This window comes from Rhodotorula paludigena (assembly GCF_050403205.1).
Source record: "Rhodotorula paludigena JCM10292 DNA, Rt_paludigena_JCM10292v1_ctg29, whole genome shotgun sequence".
Taxonomy (NCBI): Eukaryota; Fungi; Basidiomycota; class Microbotryomycetes; order Sporidiobolales; family Sporidiobolaceae; genus Rhodotorula; species Rhodotorula paludigena.
The window spans coordinates 1-18,274 of record NW_027481429.1 but is presented as its reverse complement, the minus strand read 5'-3'; the positions used below and the strand labels follow the sequence as shown (position 1 = coordinate 18,274).

General features: G+C 65.2%; 8 protein-coding genes across 8 annotated transcripts; 3 read left to right on the top strand and 5 right to left on the bottom strand.

The window, feature by feature from the left end:
* Positions 1 to 227: 227 nt before the first annotated feature.
* On the bottom strand, positions 228 to 2,562 carry JCM10292_004943 (uncharacterized protein; the record flags this gene model as incomplete). The annotated part of the gene is made up of 5 exons (XM_076649867.1): positions 228 to 507; positions 619 to 831; positions 894 to 1,600; positions 1,662 to 2,150; positions 2,251 to 2,562. The coding sequence occupies 5 exons, from the start codon at positions 2,560 to 2,562 to the stop codon at positions 228 to 230; spliced, it is 2,001 nt and encodes a 666-aa protein (XP_076504507.1).
* A 267-nt stretch (positions 2,563 to 2,829) lies between these two features.
* On the top strand, positions 2,830 to 4,499 carry JCM10292_004942 (caleosin family protein; the record flags this gene model as incomplete). The annotated part of the gene is made up of 8 exons (XM_076649866.1): positions 2,830 to 3,202; positions 3,280 to 3,401; positions 3,483 to 3,571; positions 3,699 to 3,866; positions 3,930 to 4,060; positions 4,125 to 4,141; positions 4,217 to 4,252; positions 4,317 to 4,499. 8 exons carry the CDS (start codon positions 2,830 to 2,832, stop codon positions 4,497 to 4,499), a joined length of 1,119 nt encoding a protein of 372 aa, XP_076504506.1.
* Positions 4,500 to 4,700: 201 nt separating this feature from the next.
* JCM10292_004941 (F-box protein) lies at positions 4,701 to 8,338 on the bottom strand (the record flags this gene model as incomplete). Its single annotated transcript, XM_076649865.1, has 6 exons — positions 4,701 to 5,851; positions 5,906 to 6,204; positions 6,265 to 7,797; positions 7,852 to 7,955; positions 8,023 to 8,158; positions 8,223 to 8,338. The coding sequence occupies 6 exons, from the start codon at positions 8,336 to 8,338 to the stop codon at positions 4,701 to 4,703; spliced, it is 3,339 nt and encodes a 1,112-aa protein (XP_076504505.1).
* A 471-nt stretch (positions 8,339 to 8,809) lies between these two features.
* On the bottom strand, positions 8,810 to 11,314 carry JCM10292_004940 (uncharacterized protein; the record flags this gene model as incomplete). Its single annotated transcript, XM_076649864.1, has 14 exons — positions 8,810 to 8,839; positions 8,902 to 8,931; positions 8,998 to 9,016; positions 9,091 to 9,121; positions 9,186 to 9,207; positions 9,266 to 9,316; positions 9,386 to 9,574; positions 9,692 to 9,823; positions 9,920 to 10,041; positions 10,162 to 10,183; positions 10,251 to 10,400; positions 10,451 to 10,731; positions 10,809 to 10,874; positions 11,161 to 11,314. The coding sequence occupies 14 exons, from the start codon at positions 11,312 to 11,314 to the stop codon at positions 8,810 to 8,812; spliced, it is 1,299 nt and encodes a 432-aa protein (XP_076504504.1).
* A 1,236-nt stretch (positions 11,315 to 12,550) lies between these two features.
* RPN9 (proteasome regulatory particle lid subunit RPN9) lies at positions 12,551 to 14,330 on the bottom strand (the record flags this gene model as incomplete). The annotated part of the gene is made up of 7 exons (XM_076649863.1): positions 12,551 to 12,740; positions 12,809 to 12,981; positions 13,058 to 13,186; positions 13,249 to 13,404; positions 13,472 to 13,707; positions 13,770 to 13,933; positions 14,215 to 14,330. The coding sequence occupies 7 exons, from the start codon at positions 14,328 to 14,330 to the stop codon at positions 12,551 to 12,553; spliced, it is 1,164 nt and encodes a 387-aa protein (XP_076504503.1).
* Positions 14,331 to 14,971: 641 nt separating this feature from the next.
* JCM10292_004938 (RidA family protein) lies at positions 14,972 to 15,530 on the top strand (the record flags this gene model as incomplete). The annotated part of the gene is made up of 3 exons (XM_076649862.1): positions 14,972 to 15,089; positions 15,165 to 15,280; positions 15,351 to 15,530. 3 exons carry the CDS (start codon positions 14,972 to 14,974, stop codon positions 15,528 to 15,530), a joined length of 414 nt encoding a protein of 137 aa, XP_076504502.1.
* A 528-nt stretch (positions 15,531 to 16,058) lies between these two features.
* Positions 16,059 to 17,544, top strand: JCM10292_004937 (uncharacterized protein; the record flags this gene model as incomplete). The annotated part of the gene is made up of 4 exons (XM_076649861.1): positions 16,059 to 16,211; positions 16,486 to 16,583; positions 16,642 to 17,026; positions 17,095 to 17,544. The coding sequence occupies 4 exons, from the start codon at positions 16,059 to 16,061 to the stop codon at positions 17,542 to 17,544; spliced, it is 1,086 nt and encodes a 361-aa protein (XP_076504501.1).
* A 428-nt stretch (positions 17,545 to 17,972) lies between these two features.
* On the bottom strand, positions 17,973 to 18,195 carry JCM10292_004936 (uncharacterized protein; the record flags this gene model as incomplete). Its single annotated transcript, XM_076649860.1, has 1 exon — positions 17,973 to 18,195. A coding segment is annotated over one exon (223 nt), but the record flags the coding sequence as incomplete, so codon positions are not given.
* Positions 18,196 to 18,274: the final 79 nt, after the last annotated feature.

Below are 18,274 nucleotides of genomic sequence, written 5' to 3'. Positions count from 1 at the left end.
TAGACGCTCCTCCCTTCTTCGTCGTTCGTCTCCCTCTCCTCGCACCTCCGCAATCGCACTGCCGCAATCTCGCATCTTCGCCTTTGTAAGTCTCCCGCATCCTGGACTGGAACCGCATCGGATACTGTGAATCGGATGCGCAGAGATGAGAGAACATACAGAGTCCAACAAACAAGCTTTGTCCGCAGAGCGGAGACAGATAACAACCGGAAGCGTTCCTCCCCTCTTCACGGCCTGACCTTGTACTTCCTCCCCTCGACCTCCATCCTCCCCTTCTCCACCTCTCCCAGCAAATGCCTCCGGACATACGCGTTGACGAGCACCTTGTCCGGGTCGACGCGCTCGCGCACGGTGAGGAACGCGTCAAACTGCGGGTACAGCGCGCGCAGGTCGGCCGGCGTCAACGCGTGCGACTTGGCCCAGTGCGGCGCGCCAGAGAAGAGCGTGTGCAGGAGGGTCGAGAAGTTGGAAAAGTAGGCGCGGTACGGGACGGGGAGGTTGAACGGTCTGTGAGGGCGAGACGGGAGAGGCGTCAGTCGTTGCATGTTTTGGCGCAAGCCGTTCGTCCACCTGCATCTCGCGAGTTTGAGAGCTGCACAGCAAGTAGGTAAGACTGACCGGTACTGGATCGCGCCAAGGTAGCATCCCCTCCCCCTCCGCGTCGGGCTCAGCCACCCATCGTCCTGCTCCGTCCAGCGAATCTCGATCGGGAAGTGCGCGCGCAGCGGGTAGCCCGGCTCGGCGAGCGCGTACGTGTGCCACTCGTGCAGCTTGTCGAGCGCCGCGCCGGTCGACGAGTAGGGCACGCAGGATTCGTACGTGTATTGCGGGCTGAGGGGTTGAACGAGAATGGTCAGCCTCACGCGACATACAAGCGAAGGGTGAAGACGCACAAGCCACAGTCGTAGTTGAAGATGTTGACGCCGAGATCGACGCGGTACGTTGGCTCGTCCTCTAGGATCGGCCATGGGAGGGTCTTCGCTCGAGCGGATGCCAGCGGGACGGTCTCGTCGTTCTCCTTCGCATCGATAGGGACCTCGGGTTCCGGCAAGGACTCAATAGACGAGGCGAGAGGCGACGGCACACGCGCGACGCGGGACGGCGAAGAAGACGCCGCAAATGCGGGAGGCGTATCGGGTGGGGTGAGGATGTCGGTCGGGCGGCTGAGGGAAGGTTTCTCAGCCTGGTCGACTTCGAAGAGGTCGATTGGGGCGGGAGAGACGGAGAGAGAGGGCGGAGGGTAAGGAGGCGAGAGCGAAAGCGGGTCGCTGGCGGCGAGAGGAGCGGGAGCGGCCTGCTCAACCGCCTGCACCGCCTCGACGGCCTCGTCGGTCTCGAGCGCGTCGTGCGCAAGGTCCTGCACGCGCGGCCACGGATCGTCCTTCTCTACGCGGCCTGTCAAGCGACTCCAGAGACCGCGCAGGAAGACTCCCCAGCGGATCGGGCCGGGCTGGTGCACCACCGTCCACATGAACCACGCGTGGTACGGCAGGAGGGACGGGAAGTAACGCGTGCCGAAGAGGATGAGGGCGTGCACGTGCTTGGCGAGGAAGATCTCGGTAAAGTAGAGGGAGAGGGCGGAGGGACGAGGCGTGATGGGCTGTGCGCTTGGACCCGTCAGCCGTGCTCCCGCCCGCCGAAGCCTGGATAGAGAGGCGAACCTTGAGCGTGCGGTTCAGCCTGCTGACCTTTACGCGCCCGACCTGCGGGAACCACCAGCACCGGACGTGCTCTGCGCTCTCTGCGATCTCCTGCCAGCGCGCCGTAAAGTCGTCAAAGCGCATCGAGAAGCACTCCTCTTCGAGCTTGAACGCGCGCTCGACGCGCATGCCGACGCCGACGACGATGCCGACGACGCCGAGGCCGCACAGCGCGGCGTGGAAGTGGTCTGAATCTGCGTCTCGCGATACGCGCACGACGGGGGCGCCGGGGAGGGGCAGGACGAGGTCGAGGAAGGTGACGCAGGTGGAGAGGGAGGGGAAGGACACGCCGGAACCGTGGGTCGAGGTCGAGATGGCGCCGGCGAGGGTCTGGTCCGAGATGGACCCGAGAGACGAGACGGCGAGGGAGCCGCGCTCGAGCAGGACGGGGTGCAGGTCGCGGATGAGGATGCCACCCTCGGCGTGGAAAGTCTTTGCGTTGGCATCGACCTGTCGTTGCGAAAGCCGAGCACGCCGGGCGAGCGGGCGTCGGGGAGCAAGGTGAGCTGTCAGCTGCGGGTCTCGCGCTCGGGCGCAGCGGGGGACGCACGTCGAGCACTCTGTTGAGTCCCTTGAGGTCGAGCAGGTAGCCTCCGGTGCAGACAATGTCGCTCGGCGAGTGTCCAGCCCCCGCGGCCCTCAGCTCACGACCTTCTCTCCGTGCGAGCTCGACCGCCCAGCGGACCTGCTCGACGGTAGTCGGGCGGAACACTGCGCTCGTCTGGGAGCGGAAAGTCGTCGCCCAGTTCGTGAAGGTGAGCGCAGACCCGGCGAGGATGGTGCAAGGCGCAAGCGATCGGCGCAGCTCTGCCGTCGACACGCCGTCGAGCGGAGGAGCGTCGGGCACGCGTGCGGGTGCCATCTCGACGCTGGTGCTGCACTCGTTGGCGCACACGAGGCAGCGATTGGCGAGACGAGCGCGCGGAAGCCGAGGAAAGCGCCGGCTGCGATCGGCCGGACTGCACACGGCTTCAGGGGAGGGCTCGGGCTGGATCTGCGGCGATCCGATCCAGGCTGGCTCGCGCGCTCGTCATCGGCCCCACGCGGCTCTGCGGGGAGCGGGCGATGGAATCGAGCCTTCTCAACTCGCTGCTGCTGCCGCTTGCTCTCGCTCGCTAGAAAGCCCAGCATGGCGACCTACGCAGACAAGGCCACCGCGTGGATCCCCGACGAGCAGATGCCCAAGCCCAACCCGGCCTTCCTCGACTCGCTCCAGCCCGCAAACCGCAAGGACAACACGACCGCCCTCAGCCCGCCCCTCACGCCGCCCAGCGAGCGCGACGACTCCGACCTGCTCCACGAGAAGGCACCAGAGGGAGTCAGGCAGCGCCCGAGCAACAAGGGCAAGGCGGCCAAGGGGGGCAACAGCACCGAGCAGGCTGGCCACCACAAGGACGACAAGCGCAAGGTTCCGGGCGAGGGCTTTGTCCAGAGCATCCCCGGCACCGTCAGTGCACAGCGCTACGTACCCGAGGACCTCGACCAGCGCCTCGCGCGCCCCTGTGCGTCGACTTGCTCCCCCGTGCTCCTGCTCCCGGGCATCGCTCACTCGGCCTCTCGCTCCGTTCTCCGCTCACAGGGGTGCCCCGCGCCAACATTGCTGCCACGCCTGAGCACCCGTACGGCACCACGGTCGGCGGGTGGGCCGACAAGCACAAGGACGAGCCCGTCCTCGCCCAGCATGTCGCCTTCTTCGACAAGGTGCGCCCTCGAACTCGCACGGTTCTCGTGCTTCTGCACCGCTTTGAGGATCTTTGCGCTGATTGGTGCGCCCCCTCGCAGGACCGCGACAACATCCTGTGGCCGCTCGACACCTGGCGTGGATTCCGCGAGATGGGCTACTCGTTCTTCTGGTGCACCTTTGCCATGTCGTGCGTCCTTGTCCTCCAGGGTGCTGAATGGGCGGCATATGCTGATGCTCGACGCTCTACCTCACCTACGACGCCTGCTGCCGCGCCTCCTTTCCTCCCTTCGCTCGTCCACCTCGCCCGCCCGCAGCGTCATCCACTTCTTCTTCTCGTGGTTCACCGCCCCCGGCTTCCTCCCCGACCCCTTCTGGCGCGTCTTCCTCAAGAACGGCCACCGCTCCAAGCACGGGTCCGACACGGGCGTCTACGACTCGGAGGGCCGCTTCATCCCCGCCAAGTTTGAGGAGATCTTCTCCAAGTGCGTGGCTCGGCGCGACTGGTCACTTGAGTCACCAGCTCACACTTGTTTGCGCACCTACAGGTTCGACAAGGGCAACAAGGGTGGCCTCACCTTCTGGGAGGGCGTCCACATGATCCACGCCCAGCGACAGGCCGTGGACCCAATCGGTTGGTGTGCCGAGGCCTTCGAGTGGGCAAGCACCTACCTTCTCAGTCAGTCCACTCTCGAGAACAGGTCGAAGAACGAGCTTTTACTGACAGCCTCGACTTTCCGCAGTCTGGCCGAAGGACGGTGTGCGTTGGACCCTGTTCCCGCTCTCACGCTTGGCAGCAGCCTTCGCTGACACTGGCCGCTATGTCACCTCGCAGATCTGCGACAAGGAGTCGATCCGCACCGTCTACGACGTGCGTCTCGCCACTTCTCTTCCACCTTGCGCTCTCCCACGCTGACACTCACCTCCACACGCAGGGCTCCATCTTCTTCGTCGTCGCCGCCGAGGAGCGCAAGCGCAATGCCGCGCGCCTCGAGCGCCGCAAGCAGATGTCGCTCCCCGCTGCGCTGTGGGACCGCGTGCCGCACCCGTGGCGCGGGTGGAACAAGGAGAACAAGGCCGGCAGCTTCGAGTGGACCGAGGACAAGTTTCAGCAGTAGGCGACGAGACGGACTAGGGGCGGCGGGACGAAGGAGGAGAATACCGATTCCGAAACGAAACCCTCTGATTCAGTGTAGAGAAGGCTGTCCATACCCTGCTATTCCGACGTCTCGCAACTCCTCTTGCAATAATCAGGTTCTGAAGGATATGCGTGTGATGCAAGAGTGATAATGCAGCCTACTGCGGTTCTGCGCCACCCTCTAGATCTCCATCCGACTCGCTTCCTCCGCCAAGCTGAGCTCCATCGCGTATCGCAAATCCTCCTCCTCCTGCGCCCTCCGCCTGCGCGCCTCGTCCTCTTGCGCCGACGCCTGGCTCTGCCGAAGCTGCTCGGCGAGGAGCGATCCGGGCTGCGGGCGCGCGAGTGGCTGCGTCGGCGGCGAGGGCCACCCCGTTGGCGAAGTTGCGAGCGCGTGCTGCGCCGGCGACGAGGTGCCAGAATTTGAGGCGGGCGTCGACGAGGCCGAGCGCGCGACGTCGGACCAGCCGCGCTTGATCGGGGTCGACAGCGCGGCTGGCGGGGGCGACGGCAGCGCAGCGGGGCTGGCCTCGCCGCTCGCCGCGATCGCAAGAGCTCCGCCGAGCGGGGACGGCGACGAAGTAGCGATGGCGGTGGAAGTCCGTCGCGAGGTGAGCGGGCTCGAGCTGGGCGGAGGGGAAGATGCCGCCGCAATAGGCCAGAGCTCCGGGCTCATGTCGGGCACCGGGTCGTTCGACAGACTCGCCGCAGTCGAGCCGTAGGTCGGACCCAGACGAGGACTGACGTGGATCTTGCCGTTCGGGTTGAAAGCGTGCGGTGGACTGCCGATCGCGTGAAGCGACGGGGAGACTGGCTTCCATGTGTACGAGACGTTGCGCGACGAGGGGGATGGCGAACCGGAAGTCAGAGAAGCGCCGCGCATGAAGGGTGACGAGGGGATTGTGAGCGAGGTCGAGAGGGATTGCGAACGGGATGCGCCGCGACTTGTCGCCAGGGAGTGGTGGTCCTCGTCGTCGAAGTCTTGGCCCGACGCGACCACTGCAGTCGAAGCAGATGCCCTCGAGCGTTCCAAGTCCTCGTCGAGGACCAGCTCGTCGCCGTCGAGCCAGTCTTCGGGAACCTGCTCCCAGTCCCCATCGTCCCGAGCAGCGCCGTTCTCGTCGCGGCTGAACAGCTGCGCCTCTTGATCATCGACCGAGAGCATCAGGGCGAACGCGACCGCCTCCTCCTCGGTCATGTTGTCGAGCGAGGGCGGCAGGCCAAACTCGGTCGCGAAGCGCTGCTGCTCCTCGAATCGCTCAAGGCGGGCCTGCGACTCGGCCGAGAGCGCCGAGATGGACTCTCGGACTTGGTGCTGTAGCTCCATGTTGGCTGCGAGGGTGGGAGTGAGAACTGTCAAGACGGCGGGGAGGAAGAAGAGCGTACCTTTGAACCGCTCCTGCCGCGCAGTTATCTTGCCGCCATTCGGCTTCGCACTCTTCTTCTTGATCTCGCTGCCGATGCGCCACGCAAGTACCCGGCCGCCAATCGCGGCGACTACGGCGTCGCGGTTCGCGCGAATATGGCTCACGAGCCACCGATCCTCTTCGTCCTGCGGGACGAGACCCTGCGCAAGAGCGCGGGCAGGATGGCGGGGCGCGGAGCGGTCGCGGAAGGAGCGGATCGGTGGTTGGACGAGGTGCGCATTGCCAAGCGTCGAGTAGAAGCGCAGAGTGCCGTCGAGACTGCGCAGGGCAGACATGGTCAACGCGCGAAGTGAGGGGACAAAAGCGAGAGCAATGCACCTGCCGACAAACAACCCGGCTTCCGTCAGCTCGAGTGCCGTGACCTTGCTCGCGCTTCCGCCGCCCTCAATCTCTAGCCCCTGGATCTGCGCGGCCGGCAGCACGACGTCTCCCCGATCGTACTCCTCTTCGCTCTGCCGCTCCTCCCAGTCCCACAGGAACACGCGCCCGTCCTTGTCGCCGGCAGCGACGTACTTGCGCCGGCCGAAGCGGCTGCCGACCTCGTGGTGAACCGGGTTCAGCGGCGAGATGGACGAGTGCGACGTCGAGCGCGAGAGGGCCGGCGGGAGCTGAGGGATGCTGGTCGAGCTGTTCGACGGCGTGAGGTCGACGGGTCGCGGCGGGAAAGTGACGCGGCCTTCGGCGGGTGTTGCCGGAATGGAGGACGAAGGGATGGGCGGCGGCTCGTCGAAATCGACAGCGAACGAGGTGAGCGCTGACAGCAGCTCAGGCGACGAATGGCCATAGGTCGTGCGGATCGGCGGGGCATCAGGCGAAGCGAAGACGAAGCGGGAGAAGGTCGAAGCATCCGCCTGATGCACGAGGAGCGAGAGCGCGGAAGAGGCGTCTGCAGCCGGGTCAAGCACGAGTGTATCGACTGCGTGGCCTGCCGAAGCTGACAGCACCGTCGCCTCCGCTAGATTGCTCGCACCGCTCGCGAGGCTCGATTCTTCGAGCGACACAGTAGGCCAGACGACGACCTTGCCGTCGCTCCTGCCGACGGCGATGCTCGCCGGCCGACCGTTCGAGCGTCCCAGCCAGCCCGAGTCGAACGCAAGTGCGGTCGCCTTGACGCGCGGACGCACTGCCGCCAGTTCGGCGGCCGCAGGCGTCGTCGGTGCGTCGAGGGCGACGTCCCAGCGGCCCTGCCACAGCCTGACTGCCGGTGGTGCCCGGTCGCGAGCGCCTGCTGCCGGTGGTACGGCTAGCGACCAGATGGCGACGACGCCGTCCGAGCCAGCCGAGGCGAACACCTCGGGCCGCTGCCTGACCCCCTTGAGCACCTTGCCTCCGCCTGTTCCGCCCGCATCACTGAACGCCACCTTCTGCACCTTTGAGCCTTCACGATGCGCCGCACCTGCGTCGAGCGAGCGCACCTCGCCCTGCTCGATCGCGCCGCCGGGCACGCCGCGTCCGCCGCTCGCGAGCGTCGACGACGAGTTGACGAAGCGCAGCGAGCCGTCGCGCATGCCCCAGACGAGACGCGTGCCGTCGTGCGATAGTGCGAAGGACGTGGCGGCGAGGAGTGGGAGGCCGAGCGGTCGGCCGAGGTGGTCAATGGGCGAGGCGAGAAGCGGCCGCTTTGAGACGCCGCCGGTGAAGGGCGCCGAGTGGACGGCGGCGCCGAGGTCGAGGGAGAGGGAAAGCATGGGGACTGCAGTGAGAGACGGTGCATCGGTCCGCGGTGTCGCGCGGAGCGTGGAAGGCACAGGAGCGGTAGCCGAGGCGGCGGGGAGGTTGATGTGCAGGTAATGGATGGCACCGAGAGAAGGGTTGTGCGTGACAGTGGAGGTGCGGGTGCGGTGCCATTGCCTGCGAGAAGGCGGTCAGCCGCGAGCAGCGGCACTGAAAACGCTCGAGACAGACCGAAGGAGCGAGACCCGGGCAATGTACTCGAGTCGCCAGGAAGACGGCTCGAGTCGTCGGCCCAGAGACTTGGGCTCGACCGAGTAGTACGTCTCGAACGCCGTCTGTACCCCGAGTCCGAACCGATCAGCGAAAGCGGTGGGAAGGTGCATGTGTACGGCGACAACGCACCCTCCAGCTGCCCTCGTCTACGACGACGTCGTGCCACGCTCGACAAACGAGCTGGCAAGTACCTAGCGCGTGCGGCGGGAGGTGCGCAAAGACGTGTGCGAGGATCTCGAGGGGGAGCAGCGAGATGAACGAGGCGCTGCGGCGGGACTGGCGGTCAGTGCCGACGTGTTGTATCGTTTGTCCAGCGAATGCAAGCGCACCCGTAGCCCTCCCTGGCCTTGCCCTTGCGGTCCTTTCGCCCCAGGCCCGGCGAAGATCCGACTCCGGGTGAGCCGACAAAGCCATTCGAGCCGGCGGGACTAGCTCCGTAGCTCATGTTGCGTGTAGCCAGTGGCCTCTGAGCACCAACCAAGCCGTGGACCGCGCGATGCGGCGAGTAGTGGGTCTGTCGTCGATGACGGCGTCAAGGCGAAGCAACCGCGACGAGCGCGTCTTGTGGTACGGGAGAGCGCGTCGGAGATTGCTGTTGTCAGTCTGACACAGGCGAGCTCGCACAGATCAGACGGGGAGCTCTTGCGGCGAAGGGAGACCGCGTCTCCCCTCGAACCGGTCAAGTCGCGCACGAAACCACGTGCTGCCGCTTCGTTCGGGCTGTTGTGCGTTCTCTACAGGGTCGACTGGCTCGAGTCGAATCCCTCTCTTCATGCAGCTCAATACGGCGCCCCGTCGCCACGCTAACGACAACACCCGCCAGGCCACAAAGTCGCAGAGCACATAAGATGGATTCCAGACTTTCGTACTAAGCTATGCCTTTACACAGAGCATCGCATTACTGCGGACGCGGAGCTCAGCGACGCGGGCCCTCGTCTTGCGCGTCCTGCGGAAGTGAGAGACGAGAGTGAGCAAAGCGTCGCGGAACGCTTGTCTCGCAGGACGCACGTAGCTGCTGTCGATACCGCCGAGGAGCATCTGCGCATGTAAAGGGACGGACAGGTCAGCAAAAAACCCGAGATCAGCATGGGGGAAGCTGCCAACCTTGACGAGCCAGAGTTCGCTGCGGACCGAAGCTGAGTCAGCCTCACGCACGACGGCAGTGCACACGAGAGGCTCGAGAGGGTAGAGACGTACGGAGTGAGTTCGACGCCCTGCTTGGCCATGTCTGCGAGAGCGAGAAAGAGGATGTTAGCCAAGAGAATCGGGATATCGTAGCGTCCGGAGCGCACCCTCTTGCTCGTTCTCGAAGTTCTGCAAAGGCGAACGTGTCAGGAGTATTCGTTAGGGCTGAGAAACGTGCGGGACGCACCGACGTCGTGTCGACGAGATCACCGACCTCGGGGTGAACGTCAATCTCCTCCTGTAACGCGTCAATGGCGCGTCAGCTTCTCCCTCTTGCTCAAGCGCAGGTGACCCAGTAAAGACGCACGAGGAACTTCCTCGCGTGCTGGTCGTTGCCGATCTGCGCGAGCTGCACGCTGAGCGCGTCCGAGCCGTAGCGCGTCTGCTGCAGCGTGCGCGACGCGTTGACGAGCGCGCGGACAATCATGTCGCGCGGCTCACCGCCCGGCTGGCCGTCGGTGACGATGATGATGTTGAGCGGCTTCTTGAGCGCGTTCTGCGGGTGCGCGGTAGGGCGGCCGGGTGAGCAAACAGGCGAAGAAAACGTTGACGAGCAGTGGAGGCGAAGTTAGCTCGCTCGACTATCGACTACGTGCAACAACGCGTGACGCACGGCGCGAGCCGGACCGATGAGGAGCGGCTGGAGGATCTTCTGGTCGAGCGACGTGCCGAGCGGCGTGAGGCCCGAGAAGCGGACCTGGCTGACGAGCTGGACCGCCTCGGGCTCGGTGCGGATGCCGTTACCCTGTGCATTGGAGACAGTCAGTGTCGATACGAAGACGAGGTGGACACGTTCTCGGGAAATGTGGAAAAAGAGCTCTTCAGACACTCGAAAACTCACCTCGGTGCGCGAGTTGAGGAAGCGGACTTGGATGCCGTCGTCGTCGAAGAGCGACGCGGCCTGCGCCACACGAGACACGACCAACTTGGCGTCGTCGATGCGCGAGCCGCCCTCCTCGAAGGCTACGGCAGTAAGCACCGGGGTCAGCGCATGCTTCTCGAGTCATTCCAGTGCGCCTCGCGGCCCAAGTTGCACCGTCACAGACACGCATCGAAGGAGTAAGCAATGGTGAGAGTGCGCACCCATGGAGCCCGAGTCGTCGATCTGGGCGCGCGGGAGAATACAGTCAGAGCAGCTCGCCTTGAAGTGCACTCACCCAGTAAAGACGCACCAGGAGGACGACGTCAAAGAGCGCCAGCTTGCACAGGTCGACGGCGATCTCCATCGGCAGCCTCCACTGTCCAGCGATGCTCTCGAGCGAGCCCGACTGGACGATGCGGTGCGCGAGCGGCTCGAGCGAGCGCGGGTCCGGGTAGAAAGCCTGCATTTGGGAGTCAGTACGTGCTCGTCAGGGAGGGCAGTCGGACGCACCTGGATGTGCTGGTCCTGCACGGTGTGCTGGAGGAGCTTGATGATGTTCTCGAAGGAGACGCCGCCCGCACCGCCAGGTCCACGGTTCGGGACGGGCGGAGGGGCGCCGTATTGACCGCCCTGCGGCGGCTGGCCGTACTGCTGCTGCTGGCCGTACTGTTGCTGCTGGCCATACTGCTGCTGACCGCCGTACTGCTGCTGACCGCCGTACTGCTGCGGCTGGCCGTAGCCGCCGGGACCGCCAGGGGGCGGAGGGCCGGGAGGAGGCGCGTACTGGTTGCCTGCGAATTGTGGCGGGTCAGAAAGACTCGAAACGGCGACTGAAGCGCGAAAAAGGCGGGAAGAGGCGGAAACGCACCACCAGGCTTGCCGCCGACGGGCGGAGGAGGGCCAGAGGGAGGGGCATACTGCTGCTGCTGGCCGGCTGATAGTGGAAGAGCGGCGAAAGGGACGTGCGCGACGGTGGAGAGGAGGCAGGGTCAGCCAAGCGTTGAGCGAGCGGGAGGCAGGTGGGGCGGAGCATGAACCCGCCTCGGAAGGGCACGGTGGGCGCCTCGATGTCGCCGAGGAGAAGCAGCTACAGACTCGAGCGACTCTCTGGCTCGCCCGCTGCGTTGCTGAATGTGCAGCTCGCCATCGCTCCCTCCGCTCGGCCATCCCGCCATCCCAGTTTCCTCGCTCCCAGAGACTCGGAGAAGAGCGTGACTGACCGCCAGTAGAGTAGGCGGGAGGAGGGCCACCCGGCGGAGCGTACTGCTGCTGCGCGGGCTGCCCGTACTGCTGCTGCTGAGGCGCAGGCGAGAAGGCGGCCGTCTGGCCCGGCGGAGGAATACCCGCAGCAGAAAGTTTGGAGGCGAGTCCCATGCTGTGTCTCGTGGGGTGTTCTGAGGGTGTAGAGGCGCTCTCGAGGCTGTCGAGGCGATGGTCGGAAGCAAAGGCTCGTGACCGGCGATGATGCGGTCGACGAGGCGGTGCACCGGCACTCAGCGACAGGCGCCGTACGTGCCAGCCCAGTCCGTTGGTATTAGTACGCTGGGGCTTGAAGGCACTCCCGTCGTGCTTCTAGCCTCTACGAGTTGACGGGACGGGCTCTTCAAGTGCCTTTCTCGACGTCACGGAAACGGTGCGGAAGTACGGGCATATTGCAGGGCGCGCGCCGTAGGGCAGAATGCATGAAGATACACAGCTGCTGAGCAAGCGAAGAACACACCAGGTCTGTCGGGAGGGGGCGAGGAGAGTCAGTGCACCGTCCGCAACTCAGCGATCCTGCTCGGTTCCCGAGCCCGCACACGCATGCACAGCACAGGCACGCGACAGCGCACCCTCGCACGGTGCGCAGTGTCAGGTACTATCTAGATTGTTGGGGTCGACATGGCTCCACCACCGGGTTCCCGCCCGGCGGTCCGTAGACGATGTGGAGTGAGTCCGTTGTCCCTATCTGAGGAGGTTTCTCATCACTCGTGCACGCCGCCGTGCGAAGGGTGCGGTCGCGTGCTGGTGCTCGTGCGCATGCGTGTGCTCGGGCGTATGTGGGCAAGGCGGGAGGGGAACGGTTCGGAGGACACGAGGAGAACGCACCTGTAGCACGGACAAGCACGGCGCTTGAGCTATGACAGACGCTTGAGTAAACTCCAGCACCTTGACCGTCCCAGTCTGTATCGCCCGTCGCGTCCCAGGCGAGACGTGGCCGCGCGAGCAAGAAAAACGTCGGGGCGCAAAGTCGGCGAGGGGCGGACGCCGTGGCTCTGGTGCTGCGCACGAGGGCCTGGGTGTAGTCCAGCAACTGCACACACAATAGCGCGAGCCCGTCTGAGCCGTTGTGAGCGAGCGAAGTGACGAGAGCGAAGCAGAGAGGCGAAGCGCGCTCGTTCAGCAAGGTCGAGTGATTTCGTAGAACTCGCCCAGTGCTTCCCGTGCTCTGCCGGTTGCGCTTATTTGTGCTTATGATGGCGCTCTTTCATTCGCGAGCAGGCACTTGCAGAATTCGAGGGCAAATACCGACCCCGTTCTTCCTCTCCGCTCTCTCGTCTGCTCTCGGTGTTCCCGCCGGACCAAACATGTGCAAGCTTCTTTTCACCTCTCCTCACTTGCGCGCGCACACTACGCTTGCGCAAACAGCTCTGGCGCGGCCGCGCGCGCAAAGTCGCCCTGCGCCTGCACCTTGTCGGTCCACTCGGAGAGGCGCTCGCGCAGCGCGTCGATCTGCGGCCGGTCGAGCACGCGCGGCTGTACCCACGAGATAGTCGCCGTCGACGAGACCTGGTCGAGCGTGCCGCGGATGAGCTTGAGCCTGCGCGTTAGAGAGGAGGTGGTCAGAGAGCGGCTCGAGAGAGGGAAGTGGGAGCAAGAGGGACGCACGCGAGCGCCTTCATGACGAGGTGCTCGACCTCGTCGACCGGAACCTGCGCCTCGGACGAGATGATGCTGAACGGGAGGACGCGGTCGGCCGTCGGGCGCTTGAAGACGGCCTCGATCAGCGCAAGCAGGCAGATCTTTTCCCGCAGGAACGCAAAGTGCTGTTGCAGGAAGGGCTGTTGCAGAGGCGTTGCTCACCGTCAGCGTGCAGGTCCAGGTCGATCCGCCGACACGTTGGAGACGACAACGCACCTCCTTTGCACCCATCTCCGGAACGAGCGCCTGGAACTTTGGAATGTCGCCCGCGTTGAACGCAAAGAGGAGATTCCGGATGAACTCGCGGTCGGTGCCGACGAGCGAGTCGAGAATGGGGTGCATGAGCTGCGTCGAGGTGGGGACGGGTCAGTGGCGAGCCTCCAAGCTCTGACGGCAAGCGGACTCACGAGTTCGCCAAAGTTGTAGATGGTGCCCAGCAGCGCCGAGATGCCGAGGTCGTTTGCCCGCGACACGCGCTCTTCGGGCGTGAGGTCGGTCGAGACGTCGATGCAGGCGAGGTAGAGGAGCGAGTTCTTGTAGTAGTCGGCAAACTCGGCTTTTGCCTGTGCGGGGCGGTTGGTCAATCGAGGTCGGCGAGAGAGTGCCGGTGCATCCCCCAGCCAGACGCACCTTCCAGTAGTCGCCCGAGACGCGGTAGAAGCTGGCATGCACGGCCAGGTCGACCGAGTCGAGCGCGTCGAGGATCTTTTCGCACTGATCCATCGCCTCCTTGGCGTCCTCGGTCTCGCCCAGGAGGAGCTGGAAGTGGCCGCGCTCCATGCGCACGAGGACGAACGCCTCGCGCGAGTCGGGTGTGTCGAGTTGCGGGAGGAGCGCGCCGAGGAATTGCACCGCCTGCGTGCCGTCTGTTCCGCGAGCGTGTCAGTGAAAACTGGAGTTCGTGCGAGGTGAAAGGCGCTGAACGCACCGGCATATGTCCGTGCGACCGAGACGGCGATGCTGGCGAGCTTGAGCTGGTCGAGCTTGGAGGCAAAGTCGCGGATAAAGCTGTCGTAGAGGTCGATGCGGAAGGGTGCGGACGAGGGGACGGCAAAGAATGCCTCGATGGAGCGGGTGAGCTGGAACCAGAGCCTGCGGGTGTGAGCGAGGGTCGAGGTGGGGTCAGTCCAGTTGTTCGCCGGGACGGGGTGTTGCCTGGCTCGTTTGTGCGCAGGGTGCAGTCCTCTGTGTCGCAGCACGTGACTCGCTCTGTGCGCTGCACGACCAGCGGGACGCATCTGGGGTACCGACACCTGATGAGGGCGTCGAACCCAGTCCGCCTGCATTCCCGCCGTGCGCCCTCGAGGTCGACCGCGCAGTGGACAGAGCGTGTCGTGCGAGCCACGGTGCACGGAGTGGCGCGCCGGACTCGCCTGTTTGCGTAGAAGCGCTCAAAGGCGTGGTAGAAGGGCTTGAGCTCGTCGGGGAGCTGCGGGCTGGTGAGGGCCTGGGCGAGGTAGGTCTGCGGGTCTGCACGGTCGACCTGCATGGCGGGCGGGGCTGCTCGGTGCGGGGAGTGCGCGGGACGGGGCGGAGAGAGGACGAGGCGAGGGCGGCAGTTGCTTCGATGGGGACGAGTGCGAGTGAGGGCAGGGCGGGTCTGGGCTCCTGTTCGAGTGTGTCGAGCTGTGCACGCGCTCTCCTGGCTGCTGTGCGGGGGCGTGGACGAGGTCAAGCCGCGTCACCGCCTCGCTCTTGCGCTCGTCGCCGGCGGTCGATTTCTCGCGACTGGCCCCTGCTGCCTGGCTGACTGTGTGCAACTCCTGCACCTACCAACGCCATCAGCTCGTGCAGCCCTCGCCTCGCCCGCGACCACGATGCTGCCACCGCCTCCCGCTCTCTCTCTCGAGTCCAGACGCGGCACTCGACGCTTGCCACCCCCACCTTGTGAACGCTACGAGGCACCGCTCAGTCCGGTGCAAGGTGTACACACTCCCTCGGCTGAGCCTTGCTGGCGGCATCGAGCCAAGGCACCCCTTGTTCCTGCTCCGGCTCTTGATTTCCGTCGGATGAGGTCAGACCGCCTGGCGAGCCAGAACGGCCCTTTCGCGTCCTGGCTTTGAGCGTCTCTGCCTCTCTTGCTTTGCTTCTGCCTCGCTTCCTCTCCCGCCGTCTTCATACCCGCCGATCATGCCCTCTGACGACGTCACGTTCTTCCACTACGACGGCTACGGGGTCGAGGCCAAGAACGTACACTACTACTCGCAAGCAGCGCGTGTTGGCGACCGTATCGAGACGTCCGGACAAGGTGCGCCTGGAGCCGTACTCGCCCTCGTCATCCTCGCGGACAGCGCTGACCTCAGGCCCTTGTCACCTCTTGCAGGCGGGTGGGACCCCAAGACGGGCAAGTGCCGTACCACGATCGAAGAGGAGATCAAGCAGGCCTTTGAGAACGTCGAGTTGACGCTGAAGACGGCGGGCGGCAAGGGGTGGGAGCAGGTCCGTCCACGTTCCCTCGTCTTTCATGCTCCGGGCTCCTGACCTTCTCTGGGCACGCTTCCCCGCGCAGGTGGTGAAGATTGTCACGTACCACGTCGACTTGCAGCCTCTGCACATGGAGCTCGTCATCAAGCACCTCAAGGAGAAGATGCCCAACCGCCAGCCTCTGTGGACCCAGATCGGCGTCGCCAAGCTCGCCTATCCGGACATGCACATCGAGATTGACGTCGTTGCGTACGACCCCAAGTAGGACGAGGACGGGCTGTAACATACGTTGAGCGTCTCCGTTCCGTCCTGGACGTTCCGCGTCTCTCGCCGGTCTGCCAGCGCCGTGCTTCCGCGGAGGCGGTCGCGTTCAGCCGACGTGCTGCCGTCCGTGCATTTATCCTGTCCCCCAACGAGCCTGTACTTGGCGGATAGTCGGGCTCTACACCGCTGCTTTCGAAGTGTCGACTACGACCCCCGGAAATGTGACCTCGCTTGACGATCAGCGAAAGCAGCTGAAGCTACGCAACGTTGTCTCGTTAGCTGCGCGGCGATTTGGCATCGCCCGTGCAGAGCGGTCGCGCGAAGCGAAGCGATCGCCTTTTGGCGAACGTGACCTCGAACGCTTCCGCTTCGACTTTGCGCGCACTCGCCCAAAGCGCCTCGTTGAGCAGCTCGACAGCTCTGCGCTGGCCTGTAGTGCCCTGCTACGCTAGACCGGCACGACCCCACGCTCTCTCGACCCCTCGTCGCACTGCCCCACCTCCCGATCGCTCCCGCCCTCTCGCTCGCCATGTCGGTCGCACCGCCGGGCGCGGACGCCGCCTCATTACCGCCAAGTAGTGCTGCTGGGCCGGGTGGCGCGTCGGTCAACGCGCCGGCCGAGGGTGGAGCAGGGCCGTCGAGGAGTCGCGACGACCAGCAGATCGGTCAGATCCTCGCAGAGGTGCGTTGTCTGTCGTCGTCCAGCTGGGCGGCCTGTACGGTGGCCAGGAAGTGGTGTGGCCGGGCTCTCGCGCTGCGACGACGTCGCGCTGCCCTGTTGTTCTCGGATGAGGTCGATACGGCGGGACGGCTGGCGGCGAGCTGGGCGCCTTTACTCGCTGGACGCATGCGTTAAATGTCAGAGTGTGCGAAGGGCGCGCGAAGCACTCGCCCGGCTGCGATGACGGAAGTACGCGAACGTTGCTGACCTCGCCTCCCGTCCTCGTCGCTCGCAGATGTCGCAGCAGCAGCAGCTGGAGCAGCAGGCGAACGGCGGAGCTTTCGCCTTCTCCAACTTGCCTGCCGGCTCGTCTGGTGCCCTGCCGAGTACAGCGTGCGTCCTTCCTCTCGCTCCTTCCGCGACTCGTGCTGATCGTCGTCCTGTTCTGCAGCTCGCCTTACGCGCACGCGAGCCTCGCCTCGCTCTCTGCACCCTTACCCATACCCGGCGCGACGCACGCCGGCGCCTTCAACCCTTCGGCCATCTCGTACGCCCTCCCGCACCCGCCCCTCCCGACTCCCGGACCCGTCTCGCTCCCACCCCTCGCCGCCATGACGGGCGCGCCGTCCGCCGACGCCGTTGCGGACCACCCCGACGAGGCGGACGACGCGTCGCCCGAGCCGGGCGCAGTGCTGGCCGCGGGCACGGCGAACGAGACGGTCGTCGGCGGGTCGGCGGGAAGCAAGGGCCGTGGGCGCGGGCGCGGGAGGGGCAAGAGCGACGAGCGCCTGTCGATGAACGAGGAGGACTGGAACCGCAGCAGGAAGGACAACCACGTGCGTTCTTTCGGTACTTTGTCGTGTTTCGCGTCGCTCACTTGGCTCGCACGCGCACGCACGCGCAGAAAGAGGTCGAGCGCCGTCGCCGCGAGACCATCAACAACGGCATCACGCAGCTCGCGACGCTCCTTCCCGACGCGAATGGCTCGCCTGGTTCCGCGCCGTCGTCGTCTGCCGCTGCGCTCTCGGCCGCGAGCAAGGTCAACAAGTCGCTTGTGCTCACACGCGCGGCCGAGTACATCACGCAGCTCCGGGACGAGCTCGCGCAGCTCAAGACGGAGCAGGCGCGCAACATTGACCAGTGGACGCTCGAGAAGCTCATGAGCGACCAGGCGCTCGCCGGTGCGCGCGACGAGACGGCTGCGCTGCGGCGCGAGAACGAGGCGCTACGCCGCCGCGTTGAGGAGCTCGGTGGGGGCGTGGTGGATGTCGTGAACGGTGGCTCGGCAGCGGGGAAGCGGGCGGCAGAGGGTTCGCCAGACGGAGGTGATGCTGCGAAGAGGGCGCGGGCGTGACGGTCGCGCGGGTTGTGCGGGTGCGGTCGCGGGCGTGGCGGTTGTGCATGTTGTGCGGGTGCGAGCGTCGCGGGGCTTCCGGTCTGTGCATGTTGTTTAGATCTTGCAACGTTTTGCTTCCGTTCTTGCGTGCTGTGTCGCTCGAGTTGTGCTTACGAGGCGGTCTTTTGGTGGCCGTGTTGCGCTTTCTCCGCTAGTGAGGAATGCAAGTTGCGGATGTTGCGAGAGTGTTTGACAAGCATCAGGAAGAGCGGATACAGGGTGACTAGAACGGGAGGACGGACACGGAAGCAGCAGACCGGAAAGACAACCCGAGAAAGAACGAAGTGCGAGAACAAAACGTCGCGAACGGAAATAGATGCGCAAGACGAGAGACGACAACAGACCGGATACAGACCAAGAACAAGTGCGTGAAGAGAGGGAGGGGATCAACGAGGTGAGTGGTTGCTCCGCACGCGATTCTCCTCGCCCTCAGGGATGTTGCTGAGCGTCGGCACCGCCCTCTTGGCCTTCTTTGGGCCCTTGAGCGAGGTGGCGACGAGCGGGCGCTTGAGAGGCGGGGCGCTCGACGCGGAAGAGGTCGAGGTGGAGGGGCGCTTGCCAGCCATTGCGTTGCTGTGAGGGGGCGGGGAGGCCGGCGGCGTCGTCGAGCTGGTGGTTAGGGGTAGGTTAGGGTTAGGGTTAGGGTTAGGGTTAGGGTTAGGGTTAGGGTTAGGGTTAGGGTTAGGGT